Source organism: Echiichthys vipera (assembly GCF_963691815.1).
Source record: "Echiichthys vipera genome assembly, chromosome: 6".
NCBI lineage: Eukaryota > Metazoa > Chordata > Actinopteri > Perciformes > Trachinidae > Echiichthys > Echiichthys vipera.
The window spans coordinates 23,187,961-23,212,531 of NC_139831.1; the positions used below are offsets into that span (position 1 = coordinate 23,187,961).

At 41.7% G+C, this 24,571-nt stretch overlaps 1 protein-coding gene across 1 annotated transcript; it reads left to right on the forward strand.

The window, feature by feature from the left end:
• Positions 1-2: 2 nt before the first annotated feature.
• On the forward strand, positions 3-20,737 carry rps6kal (ribosomal protein S6 kinase a, like). The gene is made up of 22 exons (XM_083915190.1): positions 3-284; positions 2,984-3,043; positions 3,136-3,252; positions 3,328-3,409; positions 3,524-3,604; positions 4,715-4,794; positions 5,584-5,690; positions 7,398-7,435; positions 7,707-7,849; positions 7,950-8,020; positions 8,671-8,759; positions 8,987-9,051; positions 9,495-9,597; positions 9,758-9,882; positions 11,067-11,189; positions 12,094-12,183; positions 12,267-12,425; positions 12,523-12,684; positions 12,852-12,928; positions 13,331-13,448; positions 15,123-15,263; positions 19,536-20,737. Exons 1-22 carry the CDS (start codon positions 258-260, stop codon positions 19,659-19,661), a joined length of 2,184 nt encoding a protein of 727 aa, XP_083771316.1. The 5' UTR covers positions 3-257; the 3' UTR covers positions 19,662-20,737.
• Positions 20,738-24,571: the final 3,834 nt, after the last annotated feature.

Here is a 24,571-nt window from a genome sequence, read left to right on the forward strand (position 1 = left end):
CCACGATAGCCGCCATATTCGCATCCATGGCAGCAGGGTATCGGTGCTCTCGGCGAGCGTAAGGTCCAGTCATCGGCATCAACTATTCCCCGCACCGACACCCCCGGATCCCGTCCCGCTAGCAGCCACACATACGCTCGGATCCGATCATCAAAGCAGAACAGCCGGACTTCCACTAAAGGGGGAAGACATGCAACGTGGAGCAGGGGTCTGGGTGGACTAGGATGCCTTAGACTAGAGAGGACTTCTGGCACAAGATGGAGGTAAACAGCGTTTGTAGTGAGGTGAGTTGATAAACGCGTGCTTTGCATATCAATTTGCTTGACATTGTTTTTGGTTTCCGTTAAGTTAGCTTGCCCCTGCGAGGCTGGGTGAAGCTTAAATCCGCGTCACGACCTGCAGCGCACCGTGATGCATGCTAACACGCTAGCTAATGCTAACAGCTGGTTAGATGTTTATTTTTGTTGCACTGTCCGGGGTTTATTAGTTTGATAGCTGCCCATCATAGCTTCCCCAACCGTTTACTACCCCCGCACAGTAAACGGCCTCTTTAATCCGACGGGCACACGCGCTCCTCTTAGCTTTTGTTGTTATTTACACTTCTCAAGAGGAGTTTGCCTCATAGCTTAGCTTAGCGTCCGTAGCATTAGCATGTAGGTAGCTTGCTAGCTGACAGCTCTCAGGTTTGAAACTTGGGACCAGAGTTTGCATTCAACCTCCACCGTGTTGTTAACGAAGAGCTGGTAAAGTGGGTTTAATGTATCAGTAGTAAGGCTGTAGAATATTTGTATACTTTATATTTATTCAAAGTTTAACACTAGCTGGGTTCAATGTCTTCACAAGTGAGCACAAACTTTATTGACCAGTGGTCACATACAACTGTTCCTACTATGTAGTGAAAGTGTATTTGAATCCTGTTTCTAGCCCACCCTAAGAAGCAGTGGGCAGCAATTAGGGGTTCAGTGTCTTGCTCTAGGGCACTTGAACATGTAGATGTAGGAGGGGCGGAGGAGTGAACCTACAACCTTGTGGTTTAAACTTAAAAGCACAACGCTCTACCTCCTGCGCCACATTTGCCCATAAGTGGTGTTATTCATAGTTGAACTCTAGGTTCCACATCAACTGATAAAACTGTTCATGTACTTTATTCCTACATTAGCAAAGTGAAGTACTGATGAGTTGTTATGGTTACATATTCTTTCCACCAGGCTCAGAACAAAGAGGGAGCTCTTAATGGAATATAAACTCTGGTGTTAATTATGTGCTCATTTGTTATCTTAGTCCTTCTTTAGTGTAACCAGTGATACATTTTTGTCTTTTCTCTTCATGCTGTGTTTTAGTAACGGTTTGACCTGTTCAGTTTTCTTTTGCATGGGCCCCACGGTGATCTGTGCTTTTTCATGTGCAACAAACTCAACCTGACATCCTAAACCTCTCCATCTCTGGGATTCTTTGCAGTCTTTCACACCTCCAGTCCAAACTGCCCGACTGTCGTGACTATCCAGCAGAAAGCTATTGCAACATACACTTCTGACTTAGTCTATTCTTTGTTGATTCTTAATGTTTGTTCGGCACTGCTGAGGAATCCCAGTTCATGTAGGTGGCATGAAAACATTGAATAGATCATTAACTGCTATGACACAAATGTTACTATGTCTCAAAAAGTTCTTCATCTCTTGCTACCAATAAGCCCTTTAATCTGCTTCACATTTGAAAGCCGCCAAGATAACAGAAGTAAACATGAAGCTTAGCCACTTAGATTTGGCTCGTGCGTATGCTGGTTGTTTTAGTGCACTTCCGTTCTGATCCGTTTTGGCTTTGAAGATGATGTTTAATCAAAGAAGTGCATGCCGGCATCAGTGATTTTATGAGATGATATTATGTATGGTTGTCAGACATCTTTTCAAATGGCTGAAAAAGGCTCGCCTGGTTGTGCTGCAAGTGTAGGCTGCACTCTGTTACAAACCGCGATGAGCCACTGCAAAGGTGGGAGTGAAAATGTATGTGTGAATGATGCCCTGGCTTTGGTCAGCCTGGATGTTATACTTCAGAGATGCTCGCTTACATTTTGACATTTTTCCTTGTTATTATCTCTTTTATTTGAAGTGTACATCATGACTGATTTGAATGTTTATGTTGATAATGTCATCCTATAGTGCAAAGATATTGTAGAGTGGTTTGTTGGCCTCTGTTCTGTGGATGTATGTGAGTGTATGTTGGTGGCTCCACCCACTGAGTGGGTTTGCGTAGCGCTATGACTCATCCCCCCTCTTCAGAGGCTTGATGGAATTCAACACACAAACACACTGGACTGAATACATCATGCAGGCTGAGCTTCAGCACAGAATTGAAATATGGAGACCAGGTTATTGCTACAGCGGCCAGTTTATTGTCTAATTTACTTGCAGATGCTGAAATATCTGACGTTCCTTTGCTGACAATATGTGTGGCGATTTAAACAGACAAAAGAGAGGCATAAAACAGGCTCCCTTAATGTAACTAGGAGGAGAACAAAACGCATATACACGGTATGTGGTCTTAAAAATAAAAAGCATGTCGTCAGCACTGAAGCCCTGAAAGAGCTGGACCCTAGTTTGTCCTAAAGGTTGAATTCTGCCTGCAGCCCAGCAAACATCAGACTCTCAGAGCCGGTCAGACATGTTGTTTTTGCCCATGCTGGGGATTAAGCTAGAATGCTAATAATGAGGGGCTTTATAGGGACAGGATGAGAGCTGGACAGCTGGACAGGCTTAGAGTATGGACTCCATACTGTTTGACAACAAATAGAGCTTGAGTTGGAAAAGTGAAAGTGCAATGTTATTGCATGTGACTCATTGATTTCATCTGTTGAATCATCCGTCATACATGTGGGCGTGCAGCAGCTGCACTCATAGGCCTGCTCAGCTGAAAACAAGGATGAACAGGCTTTGTCAACGTGTTTACTGTTGCCGACTCTGATGAAATCTTTCGGTTTTCGCTGCAGGTCAACGGACATGAGATCATGGACGAGCCCATGGAGGAGGGAGAGTCTTTCTCACACTGTGTAAGTAATGATGGGGTCTTGGAGCATATGTGTGGGCATGTAGGATAACAGTTGTCCTGTATGGCTGTCTCATACTGATACTGTTTGTGTAGGATGAAGAGACATATGAGGAGATTCCTATCACCCACCATGTGAAAGAGGGCTGTGAGAAAGCCGATCCATCTCAGTTTGAACTGCTCAAAGTCCTCGGCCAGGGCTCTTTCGGCAAGGTGAGGAAACGCAGCAGACAAATGAAATGTTTCTACCGGGGTTGGTAGCTTTCTAAACGTCTCCTGCCCTCTCAGGTATTTCTTGTCAGGAAGATCGTGGGTCCAGATGCTGGTCAGTTATATGCAATGAAAGTTCTAAAAAAGGCATCTTTGAAAGGTAACGCAACTTTGCTTTTGAACGACACCCACACAAAACGCTGCCCTTGTATGTTCTGTCCCTGCTATTGAATTTCTCACCCTCACTGTCCTCCCTCCTGCTTTGTCTCTCCAGTCAGGGACAGAGTTCGCACTAAGATGGAAAGAGACATTTTAGTGGAAGTCAATCATCCCTTCATAGTGAAATTGCACTACGGTAAGAGAAACTCTGATTTACATAGTGCGCAGGCGATTATATATAATCATACAGATTACATCCAAGTTCACTTAGGGATAAGGAACAATTAGGAACACCATTGTTAACATAATTTATCAGAATATTTTCAGTGTCCCAGTTAGTTTATTACTAGCTCAATGTTTAACAGACAAGATTTCCACAATATGTATGAATACAATGTATTAAAAACAAAAGGATACAGACAATATCTGCTTTGTTTACATAGAATATCAATATCATTGGTAATGTTAGTAAGTGAGTTTCCCTCTACACATGTAGCACACAACAGGATTCTGCATCAGACGCATACTCGTTTATTGAAAATACTAATTTAGGCGAGGGGTGGCGCCTGAGTAGAGTACATGACATGGGCAGGACATGACACGGGTTACATTGCGGTCACGTAGCTGGTTATTTGGTCATAAACAGTCTCGGCATTCCTTGAATTTGTCTGATGTCTGATCCCTTACAGACAGGAGTATCAGAAACTTGCCATCTCTCCAGTTAGACGTCTGATATTGTTGCTGCCTTTGTGTAAATCAGCTTTCTTCTTCACCCGCGGATGTTTTGTTTTCTTCTGGTTTTTGCGTGAGCCACATGATACACACTTCGTCAACATACACACTCGCTTAAATGCTCACACTTTGGGCTCGATGTGACAGTGGCTGTGGCTCAGTGGGAGAGTGGGTCGTCTATTGGAAAGATCGGCAGTCGATCCCCAGCTCCGCCAGTCCGCATGTCGACGTGTCCTTGGGCAAGACACTGAACCCCGAATTGCTCCACGTGCTGCGCATGGGTGTGTGAATGTGGTGTGAATGGTTAGATTAGATGGTATGTAGATGTCCACTGCCACCACTATAAATGTGTGTGTCTCTGTGAATGGGTGAATGTGTCAAGTAGTGTGAAAGCACCTTGAGTAGTCAGAAGACTAGAGAGGCACTATATAGGTACAAGTCCATTTACCATTTTACCATTACCATTTAATACTGACTTTAAGCTGTCAGGTTAAAGTCTGTTTAATGTCCGGTCTTTGTTGAAGTCAGAACATGATTAGTTTGAAGGTAACTGACTTGTTTCCTTGTCTCACAGCCTTTCAGACAGAAGGGAAACTGTATTTAATACTGGACTTTCTCAGGGGAGGGGATGTATTCACTCGCTTATCCAAAGAGGTAAGCTGACGTCCTGTTGCCTTACATGTCATTTTACTTTGGATTATGTGTAACTTATTCTGTTTGAAAAGAAAAGTACAGCATGTCCTTATGCAAGAATTTAACATCTTATTTTGTGTTATGTGTGTATGGTATGTGTGTATTTCGGGCATGTGTGTTTGTAACTGTAAATAATAACAGAGTGAAAATTGAATTTCCCTTACGGGATAAATAAAAGTAATTCTTCTTCTTCTTCTTAAACATGTTTGTGATAATCAGAACTGCATATGTCACAATGCTTTACTAAAACCCTTAGGGATTGTTAAGCTGACAGCTACAAATGGAACAGGTGCATATTTATCACGCACAAATGTTTAGTTTATTTTGTAGAGCATACGCACTGCCAAGCAATTTGTCTCTCCTGTTTTCTGTTTGTTTTTTATTCAAATTATGACTTGAATTCCTCATGGAAACACGCATGCTTTTCTTGGACTCTTTATACACTTTTAGATCAAATTGGCTCTTTTCAAATGCTTTCAGGGAACTCAGACAATGTGTGATTGTTCTCCAAATAGACCTTGCGTTGAAAGCATGTCTCAGAACCAAAGGGATAGCTGCTGGCAATGTCAAATCAACAGCTTGCTGAGTCTTGTTACCCATTTGAAATGTTGATATTGTGACAATGATAATACGTTTTCTCTGTTTGTGGTTACTGAAGCTTAATATTGAAGTTGTCTTTTTTTTTTCCTTTGCTGCTGAATTTCTCTCCTCTTCTTAGTTCAGAGAGTAAATTTGTCCAGTTCTTATCAGGTTATGTTTACAGAGGAAGATGTGAAATTCTACCTTGCAGAGCTGGCCCTGGCCCTCGACCACCTGCACAGCCTGGGCATAGTTTACAGAGATCTCAAGCCAGAGAAGTATGATTTATAGACGTCCCCTTCACCTTTTGACCCCTCACACTCAAACCCCACACTCATCTCTCACCTTCCAACTTACTTATTGATGTTTTTGTTCTCACAAGTATAAAACCGCTGATGATTTTGGACGCCAGAGCTATTTCTCATTAGTTGATACATTTGTCACATATTACTAAAGTAGAGGTAGTAGAATTCTTTATTGTCATTGTGGCAGAGCAACAACGAGATTGGAGATACAACTCTGCTATGTGTGTACAAGAATTAGAATTTAAGACAAATTAAAAATTTAAAAACACAAGAAAAAAAAGGACAACGCCGACATAAATTTGACAACACAAAACATATCTTATTAACTCTGTTAATAAGCGCTAAAAGTGTCCATCAGAATAAACATTAAAAGATATGTATGTATGTATGTGTGTGTATGTGTATGTGTGTATAAAAAGACTATTTATAAGAGATGCATATATTGCACGGGTATGAGAGAGTGAGACTGATGTGACGTGATGGTGCGGGATGATGTGAGGCAGTCAGGGCTTGTTAGAGTTTAATGTACTGACGGCCATGGGGAAAAACTGATTAACATTTCAAATTAAGGAAAGATTTCTGTTATCATTTTTCTACTTGGACATTGTTTTTAACCATAAGAACTGTGTCCAAACTGCTTCCTTCTCCATATTTGCTATGTAAGGAGCAATGTAGAGTGAGCAGTTCATTACTGCTAAATAAACCCTGACAGGCTGGCTGAAGAGTTTTTATTCACAATAATGAGCCGCTCCCTCTCCATTAACATGCAATCAAACCCAAATCAATAATTTGACCGAATATTGATATTAAAATGATTAAGGCTGCCCCTTCTTAGTCAGTTAAGTCGACTAATCTGTAATTTTTTTTCCTAGTTGACTAAGATCACTTTAGTCGATTAGTCTTTTTTTATTTATGCTTTTCTGAATACTGAATGAATTATTTTTAAGAAACTTATGAGTACATCTCTGGTAAACAAAAGATTTAAAGTGATGTTTTGTAGAGAAAGTCAGTCTTGCAGATCTCTCGATTAAATCAACTAACCGATTACTGAACAAAATTAGTTTTTGAACTCTTTAGTTCTCAAAGACCTTAAAGTGAAATGATTGTCTTGTGTCCTAAAGAGGAAATTGTGTTACGATAGAGTTTGCATATTATCCACATGTCATTTGCATAAAACCTAGATAGAGCGTTGACGGGATTTTATACCAGATGTGAACCTTATGTGAACGACAGCTGACAAGGATTAAAAGAACGTGTTTTTTTTTCATCATCTAAATAAAAAGCATATCTCCACTCCACAAAATGACCCAATTTAACTCTGTAATATCGGAGTCAAACGTGTAGCATCATGCAATTCTCTTTAGGGGGAATGTGTTGTTGTGTTTTTCAGTACTTTACAAGTGACTGTCATCATATACTGTACGACCGATCCCTTTTATGTTCCAGAGGTGATTTCAGCCCACAACAACTAATAACTTCAGTCCAGACTCCCGCCCAAGTATTTAAAGAAGATATCCAATGTTGCTTTTAATTGAGTTCTCTAATATTCCTCATAATTGGCAGTCCATCTGAAACCTCTGAGAGCTCTATGATTTGAAGGCATGAGATTACTTAAATACTGTCATTGTTGTATTGTTGTTTGAAGCTCACCTCCATGGAAAACCTGTTCATGTCTTTCAGCATCTTACTTGATGAAGCTGGACACATAAAGTTAACAGGTATGTTTTTAACTTCATTCAAAAGAGTAATTGAATAGTCCAATCTGTGTAACAACCTGTAATTTAACTGTTAATTGTTAACCTTGTTTTTACTGAGAATAGATTCACAACGCCAATTTTGTTCTTTGGCTGACTTTCTTTAGCAGCTACTTTTATGTTTCTTTCGCCAACTTCTAAAAGAATAAATGCTCGGCATAGTCTTAATTATTGAACGTGACTGTTCAGTCAGCTGTGTATCTCACCGTTTTTGCTTTGCATTGCTGTTGTGCAGACTTTGGCTTGAGTAAAGAGTCAGTAGATGCTGATAAGAAGGCTTATTCCTTCTGCGGTACGGTGGAGTATATGGCCCCTGAGGTGGTCAACAGGAGAGGACACACGCAAAGTGCGGACTGGTGGTCTCTGGGAGTACTTATGGTACAGAAGCTGGCTCATCCTACTTGCTTTCACATTTATATGAACTGATAAGAAAAACTCATGTTGATGATATGCCCTGTCTTTTATTGTGTGATTTCAGTTTGAGATGCTAACAGGGACATTACCGTTCCAAGGGAAAGACCGCAATGAGACCATGAACATGATTCTGAAGTGAGTCATTATGCACTTCATCATTAAGACACTCAAAGCGCGACAAGTTTTGATAAATAAAGCCCCTTTCCCACTGGACAAAAAGCCTAACATTGACTTTTGCCTTTAGTGGGAAAGGTTACAATCATTGTTCATTCCCGGGAAAAATTACTCTGCAGTAGCCTCAGGTGTCTCTGACATGACAACCAGGAGCACAGGCTTTTCCAGCACGTTGCTATAACGCACATTGGTAACTTCTGCTGCTCTTTGTCATCTTGGGTACAAATGCCGTCCATCTTTGCCGAAGCAGCGCTCTGACTTCATTCCAAATTAGTCAACACCGAGTTTAAAAGAGAGGCAGAATAAGTAATGGCTATAAAAAATAAAAAAAATAAATAAATAAAAAGTAACCACTGTAGATCCATGCTGCTTTCCACAGTTTACTAACCCTGTGTTTTTCAGCACATTTGTGACAATGAGCGTAACCGCCATTAAAAAGACGGCAACAGAAAGGAGTCTAATGCCAATTTTGAGCACGTTTTCCTGCGTTTGAAGAAACCTACATTTACACGCTAATTTAGATTGGGAAAAAAAATGCAAGTAATGATCAACTGTGGCTTTTCTTTTTGTCCGTATCTACCTGTGGCCTTCTGCTCCCCCCCCCCCTCCAGAGCTAAGTTGGGAATGCCCCAGTTCCTGAGTTTGGAAGCCCAGAGTTTGCTGAGAATGCTGTTTAAACGGAACCCGGCTAACAGACTAGGTAAGGTGCATTCGGGCAGAGTGTGTAGACCTGTAAGAATGAAAAGGAAGCGAGCTGCGTTGATCCTCAAATCACAATGCTCGCTTAGGCTGAGCTTGTTAACATTTTGGCATCCACTTAAATCACATGCTGAAAACCCGCTGAGAGTAAAATGTGTGAATGTGTTGATCCTGTGAAAACAATAAAAAAAACACAAACGTGCCAGGTTAACTGAACTGTGTCTTTAGGGGCCGGGCCCGACGGAGTGGAGGAGATCAAACGACATGCTTTCTTTTCCACCATCGACTGGAATGTGAGCACACACACACACACACACACACACACACACACACACACACACACACACACACACACACACACACACACACACGTCTCATTTCTCACAGACCCACACAAACACACACAAACGTAACTCTCCAGCTTCTGTTGAGGATTCACACCTAACAAATGGTTGGCTTGGTAATTTCTGGCCATCAGTCTTGGCCAAACCAACTATGTTTGAGTGTGTGTGTGTCTGGGCAGAGGGCCAGTTCTCACTGTGTGTGCACTAATAGCCCTGCGTGTGTGTTTAAGAGCCTGCAGGAAGCTATTGGCTGGACCAGGCTGTAGAGGGATGGGAGCAGGTTAATCTGGGAGAGGTCGTGGTTTCCCTCTCCCATATGTTCACACACTGCAAAAAGCCCGTGGTGGGGTATGACTTCTAACATGTATGTGTCTTTTCCTGCATGTGTGCAGAAACTGTACAGGAGAGAGCTCCAGCCCCCATTCAAGCCTGCAGCAGGTAAACCAGATGACACGTTCTGCTTCGACCCCGAGTTCACCGCTAAAACGCCTAAAGGTAAATCTACATCTACACACGCTCTGTTTGCATATTTTGAGCTTGAAACCAACAGCCACTCCTGTAGCCATGGAAACTGCAACTGAGCACTGATGACAAGAAATATCTCAAATTTAGTGGGTGTCTGTATGTTCATATATCACAAACTATGTGTTTTTAGACTCCCCAGGTATCCCCCCCAGTGCTAACGCCCACCAGCTCTTCAAAGGCTTCAGTTTTGTTGCTCCAACCCCTATGGATGAGAACAAGAGCTCCCCGCTGCTCAGCATACTCCCTATAGTTCAGGTGAACACACTTTACAAATGTCCTCTATCACAGGTTACACAAGTTAATTGTTAGCATATTAACTTAAATGCATGAAGGTCACGCGCAGATTTTCTTCTCCTCTTTTTAGCATTTGTAGGAAGCTCAATTGGTGCACAAAAGTTCTACAATAATTACATTTATTCCAATAGTGTAGATGCCATTTAGTTAAAAAATAAGAATAACGTAGTAAGAAGGAATATCAAGTACAGAAATGGACAAATGACACAATGACAAAAACCCAATCTTGTGTCTTGCGGTCAACTCTAAATTCTACTGATAACCAGAACGACCTTAACATCGGAGTAACGCGGCACAGTTCTTTTGGTTTTTGTAAGCAGAGGTGCAGCCACATTTTGCACCAGCTGAAAGCGAGACAGAATAGTATGACTGACTCGGAGATATAAAAAAAATAAAAGCATGAATTATCGTCTTGAAATCTCTTTGACCTTGCTTGAAACTCGATGATAAGAGTAATTAACAATTTATTTGTTGATCAAACTTAGGGATCAGTGGCAAATAAAATGCTGAGATTCTTAGCATAGGGTTTGACATAACCAGAGAGTAGTAGAAGTGTCTACTACTTTACTGTTGAGCTTTACACAGATTTCATCTCGCAGGCGACATTTTGCAAAAGTGGTTTAAACGCTGTTGACACTTCAGTTAACACATGTGTAACTGTTACTGAACAATTACCACAGCATTTTAGTCGACAGAACTCTGTTGAATATTCTTAGAGAGGTGCTTGCACACTTCCTTGCTTTGTTTAAGATGACAATATTCACAGCAAACCTACTTGTCCATTTCTGCACAAGGATGACAGAAACTGCAAAAAAAACCTAGTTGAAAAATGATCACACACGCACACACTCTGTTCTCCTCGCACTCAAAAAGGCTCTGTTTAAGCCTGTTGCCATTAAGTGACGTGTGAACATGGAGCGACTGTTACAATTGTGTAATATGGAACATGTAATAACCATACTACTACAAGTTCCATATATACATATTTGTGAACAGAAGTGTGGGAGCACACAACATCAGGTTTACGAGTCGCCACATCAAATGTGTAGGCATGGCTTGTGAAGGCTTCTTCTTCTTCTTCTTCTTCTTCTTCTTCTTCTTTTTCTTCTTTTATTGGGTAACAGTTCAAATCCTGTTCTCTCCAGATGCACGGGGGTTCCACCAAGTTCTCTGATCTATACGAGCTGCAGGAGGACATAGGGGTCGGCTCCTACTCTATTTGTAAACGCTGTGTACACCGAGTCTCTGCGATGGACTATGCTGTGAAGGTAATCATTTTTTAATTCACTAAGCACCAGCGCCATACTTTACACTCGTATAGGGACAAAAAGTTAGTCTGAGAGTTGCCCAATAAAATCACACTTAGGTTGGCCACTGGACAGCCTCGCATGAGCAGATTCATTCTGCTCTTCCAAAATTTGTGACCTATCAGAAATAATCGTGCTTTTGTGACCATCAAGCCACAGATGCATAATGTGTAATGTTCAATATCAAAAGTTTATTTTATTTTGGTCATTTTCAACTTCAACAACTCGCATACATATAAAGCTAGTAATAATAAGTCCTTACTTTTGAAGTAGTGACAAACTAAAGTTAGCTTATTACACCTACCCTTTTTAAATTAATTATTTTTGTACAGTTTCCATTAGATTTATACACTGAAAAGAAGATTGAGGGTGTGACCGACGGCCTTTTATAAAGAGTTCTCTCATGGCTAGCACCTCTTGAGTAACTGTGTGTTTGTCTTAAATTAAAAAAAAAAAAAGAACCAGACTTCACTCTTACTGCATTTATGAAGCAATATGAATGCTGTTACTGTATTTGTCAGCTTTAAAAGGCGTTGTGGATCAAAAGTCCCTAAAGTAGATGGCTGTAGTGTAATAAAGAAATGTTCATATATTGTCGTATCTGGAATGTTCATAAAAGCTTATGAACTTAAAGACTTGTGTTGAAATTGCTGAAGATTTGATAAGGATGCTGACTGTGGTAAGTGTTGCCAACAGACCAGCAGAGGGCAGAATAGCTACAGAAACTAAAGATTAAAGATATTTACAGGTTTCACTGTTCTATCTGTAATATCTCAGTTGGTTAAGGTTGTTAAATGCTCTTCTTTTGGACTCAGCCAAGTACATTCTATCGTTTGACTAACTGCTCATGTCTGTGTGTTTTTAGATTATAGACAAAAGTAAGAGGGACCCCTCTGAAGAGATTGAAATCCTGATGCGATACGGACAGCATCCCAACATCATCACTCTGAAAGACGTCAGTACGATTTGTGTGTGAGCATTTTGGTGACGTTTTTAGTTTGTCACCGTGCTGACAGGTTTTCTCTCTGCGTATGTCAGGTGTATGATGAAGGCAGGTATGTATACCTGGTGACGGAGCTGATGAAGGGAGGGGAACTGCTGGACAAGATCCTCAGGCAGAAGTTTTTCTCTGAGAGAGAGGCCAGTGCTGTGCTCTACACCATCACCAAGACTGTTGACTACCTCCACTGCCAAGGGGTGAGGACACGTTTCTGTACATATACGAGCACGAGAGAACATTCCTTATCCTCCTCCTCTAACGTTTTCTTCTTCTTCTTCTTCTTCTCCTTCCCAGGTGGTACATCGAGACCTGAAGCCCAGTAACATCCTATATATGGATGACTCGGGAAATCCCGACTCCATCAGGATCTGTGACTTTGGTTTCGCCAAGCAGCTTCGGGGAGGCAACGGCCTGCTCCTCACCCCCTGTTACACCGCCAACTTTGTGGCACCAGAGGTGAGAAATTATGGAAGACAACAGAGAACAAATTCTAGTGGGAATAAAAGACTTGGAAACTGTTAGAGGAAGGGAGAGGATGTAAGGTAGACAGAGGGTGAAGAGTTTTTTTTTTTTTTAAATATGAGCCCCCAATGGTTTGCCTTTCTTTGTATGTGTGTGTCCAGGTACTAATGCGGCAAGGTTATGATGCAGCCTGTGATATATGGAGTCTTGGAGTTCTACTGTATACCATGCTAGCAGGGTAAGACTGCACACGTTAAAAAGCTCTTGAAACACTGCACTGTGCTTTACATCAATGCTCTTGTTACTTACTCTTTTTTTATCTTAGACATTTGTTTTTAGTTGCATATTTCATCATAATTTAAGACAGTTTTATTGTATTCATGATGTGTTCAATTACCACAAAGTGGAAGTTAAGTTTACCTTTTGAGACAAGTTTACAATAACTTACGAAATTAAGTACGTGTGTTTTGGGGCAGCATGGCTCAGGAGGTAGAGTGGTCATCTAGCAATGGAAAGGTTTCTGGTTAGCTCTCCAGCTCCACCAGAGTGTGTTGTGAATGTTGGCATGTGTTGTAAAGAGCTTTTGAGTCTAGAAAGTGCTCATAATTTCCTAACATTTGCTTTTTTTTTCTCCTGTCAGGTACACGCCGTTTGCTAATGGGCCAAACGACACACCGGAGGAGATTCTGCTCCGGATAGGGTCTGGAAAGTTCTCTTTGACAGGCGGCAACTGGGATACTGTATCAGACACCTCAAAGGTACACACACTGACACTGTGCCTCGCTACACAGGTGGCATGTCTTTGAAGCTAAATTTCAATGTCTCTAAAGCACTTTGTACACTTGTTCTTGAAAGTTGCTACATGAACTTAATTTAGCTGTAATATTTAGGTTTGATCCTATTTGGATGTATCTGTTTGGTTCTGTGATCATTCAGAGGTGGTGATAAAAAGACTCAAAGCTGTGCTGTAACAAAGAAAAAGACAGCATGTTTATGAAGATGAAGACTCTTTTCTTCACACGCTCCTGAACAAAATCGGAAGACCTGGGGAAAATTACAAATATTTGCATTTTGCAGTGGTGGATCGTAACCAGGTTGTAAGTAGAGCTTCAAGATGCAAAAAGAAGAAACGGGAGCAAGAGACAGTAGGCAATTTATTGGAAACTACATTTAGACTGAAACAGGCTGCTCAGCAACTGATCAAAAGTTTAAGACCAGAGCCTTAAAAGGTCAAAATCTGTGCTAAACTCTGTCTTTCACATCGTTTTATGTGGAACATTCACAGTCATGACCTCCTGATGGAAAAGGCAATAAAGTTTTCTGTCTTTGAACGTGGCAAGGTTGTTGAGCTGCACAAGCATGGCCTCTCACAATGCGCCATCGCTGTCAAGGTTGGATGCAGTAAGCCAGTCATTCGAAATTTCTTAAAAGATCCTGAGGGTTATGGGACGGAAAAAGTCAAGTGGTAGACGCAAAAAAATTATTTTGTCTGCGCTGAGCCGGACGATCTGACTGCAAAGACAAAGGCCGATCTCCCAAATGAAGGCCCTTACTGATGCTGACTGCAGCCCGACAACCATAAGACGGCATCTGCGCGAGAAGGGATTAAAGAACAAAAAACATCTTCAAAGACCACGCCAGAACCATACTGGTTTGGACTTTGCAAGGGAGCACCCAACATGGGATAAAAGGTGGAAGAAAGTTTTATTCTCCGACGAGTAAGAATGTAACCTGGATGTTTTGATGGCTTCAAACGTTACCGGAGTGACAAGGATCTCCAACTGGAGATGTTTTTCCACCTTCAATGGAACAGTGGAGCTTCGGTCGTGCCGGGGCATCAAACGGCGGCTGGCTATGTGGATATCTTGTCAGGACCTTTTAAGAAATTTAAAATGTCCATTTTACTGCGTCCAACCTTGGCAGCGATGGCGCGTTGCGAGAGACCTTGCTTGTGCAGCTCAAATACCCTGCCACATTCAAAGATGGAAATCCTTTTTGCCTTTGCCAATGCAGTTTCTAATAAATTGCCACTTTATGTTTCTTGTCACTTCCTCCTGTTTCTTCTTTTTGCATTTTGAAGCTGGTTACGATCCACCACTGTGAAATGCAAATAATATAATATAATAATAAATAAATGTAATAAATAATAATACTTTCCTTAATAATTAAGTGTATTTTATTAATTTATTAAGTGTTTAAATAATTTCCCCCCAGGTATTATTAAAGTATTTCTTCTTATTCTGAAGTGTAAACTTATAAGACTGAATGTTCTGCATTTTGAAGCTCTACTTACAACCTGGTTATGAACCACCACTGTGAAATGCAAATAATATAATATATTAATAAATCAATATAATAATAATTTCCCCCTGGTCTTAAGATTTTGTTCAGGAGTGTGAACTTTTAAGACTGAATATTCTTTCTTGTTGCAGGACCTGCTGTCCCATATGCTTCACGTGGACCCTCACCAGCGATACACAGCAGAGCAGGTTCTAAAGCATTCCTGGATCACCTGCAGAGATACGCTACCACACTTCCAGCTCACACGCCATGATGCACCACATCTCGTCAAGGTGGGTGAATATATATGTATATGTGTGTGTATGTGTATATAATTAGGGATGGATATATATATATATATCCATCCCTAATTAAAAAACAGACAGACACAGGACCCAAATCATGACCTCTATCATTTGCTACAAGTGGTACCTCATGGATATACCATACATGGTCTCACATGTGTTGGCTGTATGGGTAATGGCACTTTACTCAGTCTAAACATGGAACCACATCATCTCTTCAAACCAGAAGAGGGTCTGAACTCTGCTACATGATGATCATACCCTTCGCAGTGCCTCTTCACATAGAAAAGTGAGCCGGATCCTTAGTGATTCATACACTTGTAACCTCATCTATTACTAATACCTGATCCAACAGAGTAGATGTGTCCTTCCATCTATCTTGCCACTTATCTAGGTCAGATCAGCTTGACATGGGAAGTCAAGTACACAAACACGTTTGGTGCTCAAGTGGTTTGCGAGAGCGCTGCTGCTAGGCGACGGGCAACAAAAAGATCAAGACCAACATCAAGATTAGAAACGGTATGACCAATAGGATAAAGGGTAAATAACAAAACTGAAAAGGATCTTCAATGGGTACCAGCAGTAAAACATTAGTGTACATCGCAAATCATGAACTGGGAGCTATCAAAAACTTTCGTATTATAAAGTCATGGGAACCCTCAACATGACCCTACTTGAAGGCACAAAATGTCCCAGTAAAAACAGAGCAGCTTGCTCATCCTTCTCACCATTAACTCCCCTCATCTCCCCCCCGCCCCCCTGTGAAATCCCCAAGCACTCACAGCTGAGTGGTGCAGTCTCTTTCGCCCCCTACAGAGAGAGTGTGTCTGGGCAGCATCCTTACCAAGCACTCGAGCGGCTGTATATAGAGGCGCTCTGACACTGCTGAACTTTTCACCCAAACATGCCGAGAGAGGCCAGCCTCCCCCTGCACAGGCATCTGCTTCTGTCTGTGATCCTGTCCTTTCACAGCCCAAAGCCTGTGATCATAGGTGAGGCTCTGAACAAAAGGTCAGCTGTTAATTGAGAGCTTCGCTTTGTGTCTCAGTTCTCTCTTTACTACCTTAACAACAGGCATTCGCAGTCCTTTTTTTTTTTTTTTACTTTCACCCCTGACATCTTTCTTGGTGCTGTATAGTTCTTTTCCAGTGCATGTTTTTACATAGATGTAATGTAACACATAAGCATATAGTTGCCACTCATGGAAATACAGTATTTTATCAGTTAGTCTCTAGAAAAACCTAGATCTTGCAAAGGATCTTCACCGGTGCTGAAGGTGAAGATCTGCTTGTTTGACGTTTTGCACTTGTCTTTGTCTTGTGCTATGTTGAACTCAGATTCGGTCTTGGACTCACTTATTGAGAACTGGTCTAGTCATTCCTAGTGGCGGATTCTGGGTCAGTTTTACAGAACATTGCTTAATTTTTATGTACTGATTAGTTTGATGTGAGAAGCTAGATCGTCTTGTTTATAGATCCATCAGAACTCCTTCATCACTATATTGGCATTGGAAAGTCACCATTGCCTATTAGGGTCTTGAACAGCACTCTATTAGCTCTGGACTTGGTCTTGATTCTTACTCAAATGGACCGGGTCTTGCCTTGACTTGGATTCAGTGAAGTGAGTCTTGACTACAACCCTTATTTTAACCCCATGCTACGAGTTCCTGTAGAGTTTTCATGCAGAAATCGACCTGTTCAACCTTCAGCATCTCTGAGGCCTGGTGACTGCAAAGGCCAGCAGCGTAAACAAGGTCACTGTCATGTCTATGGAGCAGTTTTAACGTATTTGTTGTGACATTGCACATTATCCAAGGACAGTGTCCCCATTTGAGGGATGCACCTGGTCAGCAACAGTATCTAGTGCAACTCTTGTTCGGTAGGATGGATGGTTCAATAGATTCATGCTGGCTACTTTAAATTGTACCTTTTTTCTATTAGCACTGTGGAGACTGTGCATCATTTTTCCACCCGTCACTCAGAATTTGGGTGTTGCTGACTGTGGACTCGTCATCCTGCTCTTAGTCATGAATCCCACTGCTGTCACTGATCTATTTTTGCTCTCCTCTTCTCCCGCACATGTGATTCAAGGTCTGACAAATGGTTTGTACTGAAACGCCTCGCTGCATAACACAGCCCATCAGGAGGTGGTATTTGTGTTTCTGTGGCCTCTTTGTCAGCTTGAACAAGTCTCATTCTTAAACTCTCTATTAGGCAACTTTTCTGTCAAGGCCGCTGCTAACTAGTTGTTCCACCAGTTTAACTCTTTGACTCTCAGATAACTCAGCATACATCATTGGAACTGAACCTCAGCCCTTAGTGTCTGTTTATATGTATTTTTTAAATATAGCTTTTTTTTTAAAAAAAAAGTTGTATCTGCACATGTTAAAAGCTCTACACCATGGTTATTGTGCTGCTCCCATTCGGCACATTTTCAGATGATGATGTGTTTCTGATTCATCTCTGGATAAGTGGGTGGTACTCGATAACAAATGAAGCGCGATGCTGAATAAGATGGATGGTAGCAAGGCTCACCCAGAGTCTGAAAAACCTGTCAAGATGAATGTTTCCTTTGATGACTGGATAAAGACATTTTTTTCCAGATTAACAGAGTTATCGTGGTGAAATAAGCAGCACGAATTCATGATTAAAAAAAACAACTTTGCTTTGTTTGGTGCCACAAAAAGGATTCAAACTTAAACACACCCAAGTGGTTACAGAATTGCTTCAAAGCGGGACTCTTGTATCTATTTAAATATTAATTCAATTTTATTTATAGTGTCAAATCATAACCAAAGTTATCTCAGGACACTTTTCAATTGGAACAGGTCTAGACCACACATTATGAGACCCAACAATTCCCCCTGTGAGCTATTCCACTGTGCAACAGCAGGGAGGAGTGAGGAGTAATATTTTTTTTATTTTTGAAACCGCATTTTAATGCACGCGTGTCCATCAATGGGACTTTATTTATTTGGAAAATAATAAAAGCAGCTGACTTTTCAATACAAAATATTCTACAAAAAAATAATCTACATGCCTTGATGCCTTGTTTGTGTCATTCTTCATATAGATAATATTTGACTGGAATTTCTCCCATTTGTCCGGGACATTGAAATCTTCCAGGACACGTTGACTTGCAACTTCGAAAGTATAAAAACGCTCAATCCACAGAGTAACGCACACAGCCTGTATTCAGAAACTGTGACTTTAAACGAGCTGTCAGGACTTTTGTACGGTTGTGATGTCACAAATATATTGTTTAGAGGTAGAAAGTGCTGTTACAGTCTTTCCCTGGCTGCAATGATGGTGCAGAGACACTGAGGGCGCACTCACACTGTCCGCCCATACCGTGCCCCGTGCTTTAGGGTACTTGTCCCCCCCTCCCTCTCCCCCCCGCTGGCCAGGCCCGTTTGTACTCACACTGCCTGGGCCTCGCGCAAATGCTTCCTGCCTGTCCAAACGTCATCACGCGGTAACACGTCACACGCATTGATTGACGTCATCAGCAGCGATGCGTCGCTTTGTTTACAAATCTTTCCAGAGTTTTTGTGCATCTTGTCCGACTGTTTTTAAATATTTTCATCCGCCCAAATCTGCAGTAAACACTCCACCTCCGCATCACACCAACGTGAACCTTTCGCCAACGTTGTTGTTGTCAAATGTCCGCGCATGGTCTGTCTTTTTTTATTTTTTCTACGTCCGAACAGGCGCACATAAAATTATGTCAGAGCCGCCGTTTGGTAACTTCAGTTACTCATTAACTTACAGATTCAGATTATTAATACAAAGTATTATCGACAAATAAGCTACACAGCAGTATATAAAGTAATAAAATGAGCCCCATCTTTATCAGCTGCAAAATGAATGATATTTACATTAATCTATCAACAATTATTATAGTAATAATATTATGTCCTGAAAAGGGCCATTCTTCATAACAAGTAACCTTTTTACTTTTTGTACTTAAGAACATTTTGATGCTAATACTTTTGTACACTTACTTAAGTAACATTTTGAATTTAGATTTTTACTTGTATTTCTACAGAGTGGTATTACTACTTTTACTTTAGTAAAAGCTCTGAGTACTTCTTCCACCACTTGAATACAGGTATATTCAGACACACTACGGGAAAAATAACGTGTTTTCACATTTATAGAATGTAAACACATTCTAGTAGAAACACAAAACACAAGCATGAACCTCAAAATTAGAATAGTATGGGACCTTTTAAAGCCATGTTTTAATTTTGTTTTACAGGGAGCAATGGCTGCCACATATTCAGCACTGAGCCAGAAGACGAGTCAGCCGGTGTTGGAGCCCGTGGCAGCGTCCAGTCTAGCCCAGAGACGCAGCATGAAGAAACTCACCTCAACAGACATGTAGACACACACGTACCGCTCATCCTCTAGTTCGCAAACATGCACACACACACACACACACACACACACACACATACACACACACATACACACACACATACACACATATACACACACAGACCTAAGCCCTGGCCAGTCACACCTACTGTCTCCCTTTTTAACCTATTTATTTGACACACCCAACATCCGCACACTTACATGCACACTCACACTGGACGAGGTTACATCGTGAAGAAGTCAGCTGCAGAGGGGAAACTAATCACATATCGGTTACTGCTGGGGAGACAGACTTGTATTTATTTCCACAGCTTTCATATGCACTTGCCCTCCTCGCCTTTCATTCTCTTCTTCCTCGTGTGAGGAAGAAACACACCAGCTGATGTTCTCCTTCACTGTGATTGGCTGATTCAAAGCTGCTTCGGTAAACTGTGCCCCCCACCCCACTGCTCTTCATCTGCGCTCTGCCATCCTCTTATGTTCTCTCTCCTTCCCTTGTTGGCTTTCTAACTTCTGTTCTTCAAAGTGAAGTAATGGTTTATGTGTGAGAGTGTTGGCAGGGTGATATTGACTGATGGACCGTAAGACTGTTTACGCTCGTAGAAGTAAAAAAAATAGGGATTCTGCTTGTGGCGGATTAAAAAGTCCCTCGGGATCAAAATCATATGCCAGCACTTTTGTTACATAAATGCATGTGCAGACAGAACCTGTATTTCTTTCCCCTTTAAAAAAATGCACTGTCTGACTCATGTTACTATGTGATGCTAACAATGTATCAAAAGAGGGAAAATAAGCTGCAGATGGATAATGTCTACAGTTTGAAGGCTGAACAATGTGGTCAATGTGACAGAAATTCTAGTTTGCAAAAAAAAATATATATAAATATATAATGAAGATGATGAAGATGAAGAGCATGTGGGGGAACTGTAGGGATTTCTCTGGGGGGGACGGGACGCACCCTGTCGAACCAGAGAGGCTGAATTTTAAAAAAGAAAAAAAAAAGATTTCCATGGCTATCTCTTCAAAAAGACATTGTGGAAATTGTATGATATTGTATTTATTTCATTTGATTTTTAAGATTCTATTTTTCTTTCAAGTTCTGTATATATTGACATTAAAGATCATTATTGACATGCATCCAGTGTGGTCTGAGCTGGTTTGTTGTATCCCAAATGTCTGAACACTCATGAGGAACTGAGAAAATGCTAATTTAAGGCAACAACAGTCTAAGAATGATATAAAGCCAATCGTCAGCAGCCTTTAACTGCAGTATAACTTATGCTGAACAGCTGCCGTGTCCACATTTGAGGGATGACTCACTGACTTTCCATTCATTTTTAGGTGAGTGGAGTGTGTTTTCTTGTTTTACGTTCTGATAAAACCATTTAAATGTTTATCTGTGACATGCTAAAACTTAGTGTAACACAAGAAGATGAGTTAAAAATGAGTGGCACAGAAATGTCTATACATTTGCTAACAGTAGCCACCATAAGCTACTGCTTCAGAATAGGTATGGTTGGGGTCCTTCTGTGTGGAAGGGCCCCAGCATGTTCTCGTGGGTTTTCTCCAGTTCCCCGGTTTCCTCCCACAGTCCAAAGACATGCATGTGTTAGGTTAATTGATGACTCTAAATTGCCTGTAGGTGTGAATGGTTGTCAGTCTCTGTTTGTCTCTATGTGTCCTGCCATAGACTGGCGTCCTGTCCAGGGTGTACCCCGCCTCACGCCCGATGTCAGCTGGGATCGGCTCCAGCCCCCCGCGACCCCGACAGGGACAAGAGGTTGAAGATGAATGAATGAAAGAATATGATTGTATGTCTTTTTTCAAATGTTACACCAACTCAAGGGTTGGTTCACTAGAATAAAACAAAAACATTTCCCGTTTATTATATTATTTATTTGTTTTCTTCTGCCAGAACAGAGATAGAACCATGCCTGAGATTTCTGCCATAGAGTGTAATGTTTTTGGTACTTATAGCACAGATTCATTTATTTCTACATCAGCAGTGACATCTCTTTCCAGAGACAGTCCTGTTATGCTTTGTGATCCATAGACTTCACTGTGAACACTACTTTTATTGGAACTTTTGTCCCTAAAAGTGCATGAAGCATTAATAAAGATGTTCCAATGTTGTGGGCGTTACAATAGCTTTCTGACAGCAACTTTATCTTTGCAGTGTCAGAAATTTCAGACCAATATCTCCTAAAACCATGGTAAATTTAAACAGCATGAATTCATTTTTTTTGGCCAACTTAGTGGGAGATGAATAAGATGGACGCACATCATTGACACATTCATATGGTGAATGTGTCAGAAAACAGTTGCCCGTTTGTGGAGCAACATTAGCATCCGTTTGGAGTTATGTTTCCTGCACTCTGTTACATGTAAGACCAATATTCCCCTCCCTTTTAGCTCTACTTTGGACTCTAAATGCTGTACTATGTTCACCATTAATAGCAGCTAACTCATTAATTTGGTGCTGAGCATTTAGCATCAGGTTACCAGAGCTGCCTTGTGAACCAAAACAAGCTAAAAGATGCTAAAGCGCTTCGCATAGCTGAGTGGCCTTGCAGAGTTTTATGATAATTCTGTTAGTCATCACTTCAGTATGTATGTATGTATGTAGTTGTTTCATCCATTTGTTAAATAAAAGAAAACAGATGAACGCAGCTTTAAACCGAGCGTATTTTCATGTTTAGAGGACAAGTTTGAAAATGTGGGGTTTTTTTTTGTAATTCATGTGACCCTTTAAAATTACTGGCCACCTCTTTAGCAGGTACCTTACCCTTTGTATGCACCCCCACTTCACATAAATGAGATGCAAAGTGTATTAGCCACCACTAGGTGGTAACACTGTCCAGTACATGAGAAGTTACATGGCTGTTGAACACACAGCGTCCCTCAGTGGGTCTGTGTCATACTCTTATGTAAATGATCCGTCTCGCCTGCTTCCATTTTGTCTGTCCAACCCCCCTGCTCCCCAGAGAATATGAGCTCCTCTAACCAGTGGTGTGTGTGTGTGTGTGTGTGTGTGTGTTTGTGTGTCAGAGCTGTCATGACCAGACAGCAGAGGATGGAGATCTAGGCAGGAGAGCAGATGGATTGAGGTACGAGGACTGCTCCCATCAATGCACACACACACACACACACACACACACACACACACACACACACACACACACACACACACACACACACACACACACACACACACACACACACACACACACACACACACACACAAACACACACACACTGTGGCCTATGGACCAGCTGTTGTCCTTTTTCTGCAACTGCCTGAGCTTGACTCCATGTCTCTCTCTCTCTCTCTCTCTCTCTCTCTCTCTCTCTCTCTCTCTCTCTCTCTCTCTCTCTCTCTCTCTCTCTCGATACATTTAGCAGTGAGCCTGGGAGCTGAGAGGTAAACAGCGGGGCTAATTGTTTTGACATACTGCTCTTTGTTTTGGCCTCCTGGTGCTAATCAACCACTCGGCTAATAAGTCTGCCTGGCATAGAAAACACAACTGTGTTCAGGCTGGGACGAAGAGGAGGGAAAAAAAGAGGGGGGGCGGGGGGGTGCTATGTCACGTTGACTTCCATACTCCCTAATAAAGTGCTGCAGTCTTATAAGCAGTCCACATGTGCTCATCATCCAGAGTTCCCACAGTGCTGCCGTGGCTGGGTAGCGCCCCCGCTCAGGTGTGAATCTATTTATCCTCATTAACGAGCGTCTCCCCAAAGTCAGCCAATTAACACACTGCTCCTAATGAAGCCATTAGCTGTCAGACGAGGTAGGGGAAGCGCTTGTCATGGGTCCACTCACTGTGTGTTTATGTGTGTGTGCGTGTGTATCCATTCTTGCTGCTAATAAAAGCAAGAGAATTAATGGAGTGAGCGTGTGTGATAATGAGTTAATGTGGAACAAGCAGGACTAGCAGTGATCATCCCTCTGTCTCAAATGAAGATATCAGACACAGTGATTCACTCTCTCAGTGTCATAAATAGGCCTCCCGCATATACCAATGGTTCCTGTTTGTGTGTGTGTGTGTGTGTGTGTGTGTGTGCGTGTGTGTGCGCATGCATGTGCGTGTGTGTGTGTGTGTGTGTACATGGCTCTGTTTTCTTTTTTAAATAAGGCCTCTCGACTTGCCGTGTTGGCCTCAACATAGCAAAGTGTGGATGTCACTCAGAGTTCCCGTGGTCATTAATGGAGCTATCACACCACACAACCTTAATATGGTTTTAATTGTCAAAGTAATTGCAAGACATGAATGCCACAGCCTCAACAGAGAAGAACAATGGGATCAGAGAGGCAGCTGTTCTACTGACACCATTTTTACACTTAATTGCCAGTGACTGGGTGTAAGAATTGGAAATACCAGGTTTACCAGAGCCTGCACTGATCTAAGGAAGGGAGGGGAAGATCACATTTAAAAAACAGAATCTTGGGTTTCACAGTAACAACAAAGAATATGCTTAATTCTTATGTTCATGAGGAGTCTAATACATGCCCATGGTACTGTATATGTTGCACCACCCCACCCCCAACCTACAAACAGTGCTGCCCAGTCCTGTCAGACAGAACTGAGCACGCGAAATTGATTTGAGGTTATGCGATTAGTCGTTTTTTGCAGATTCTCCCTTCTTCTTGTTTGACTCCCCCTCCCCTCCCGTCCTCCTCATCCACTCGGCTTTCTTCTCTCCTCCGCTCTCATTTTATTCCACAATTGATTCTGTCCTCTAATACAGTGGCGACGTCACCTGCAATAGCTCTCCACCCTCCTGTGATCAGTCTTCAAGTTTGGTTATTTTCACTTTGAACACAGTGCCCACGTAGGAGCTCGGCTGCTTGAATTTTTGGGTGTGCAGCTGCGAGCACAAATGCTGAAAACGTGGTTGATATTTGTGTAGATGCCC

Coding starts and splice junctions, on each gene's coding strand:
- rps6kal (XM_083915190.1), top strand. CDS start 258: ATGGAGGTAAACAGCGTTTGTAGTGAG. Junction 3,044..3,135: donor GAGAGTCTTTCTCACACTGT/GTAAGTAATGAT, acceptor CTGTTTGTGTAG/GATGAAGAGACATATGAGGA. Junction 3,410..3,523: donor AAAAAAGGCATCTTTGAAAG/GTAACGCAACTT, acceptor TTGTCTCTCCAG/TCAGGGACAGAGTTCGCACT.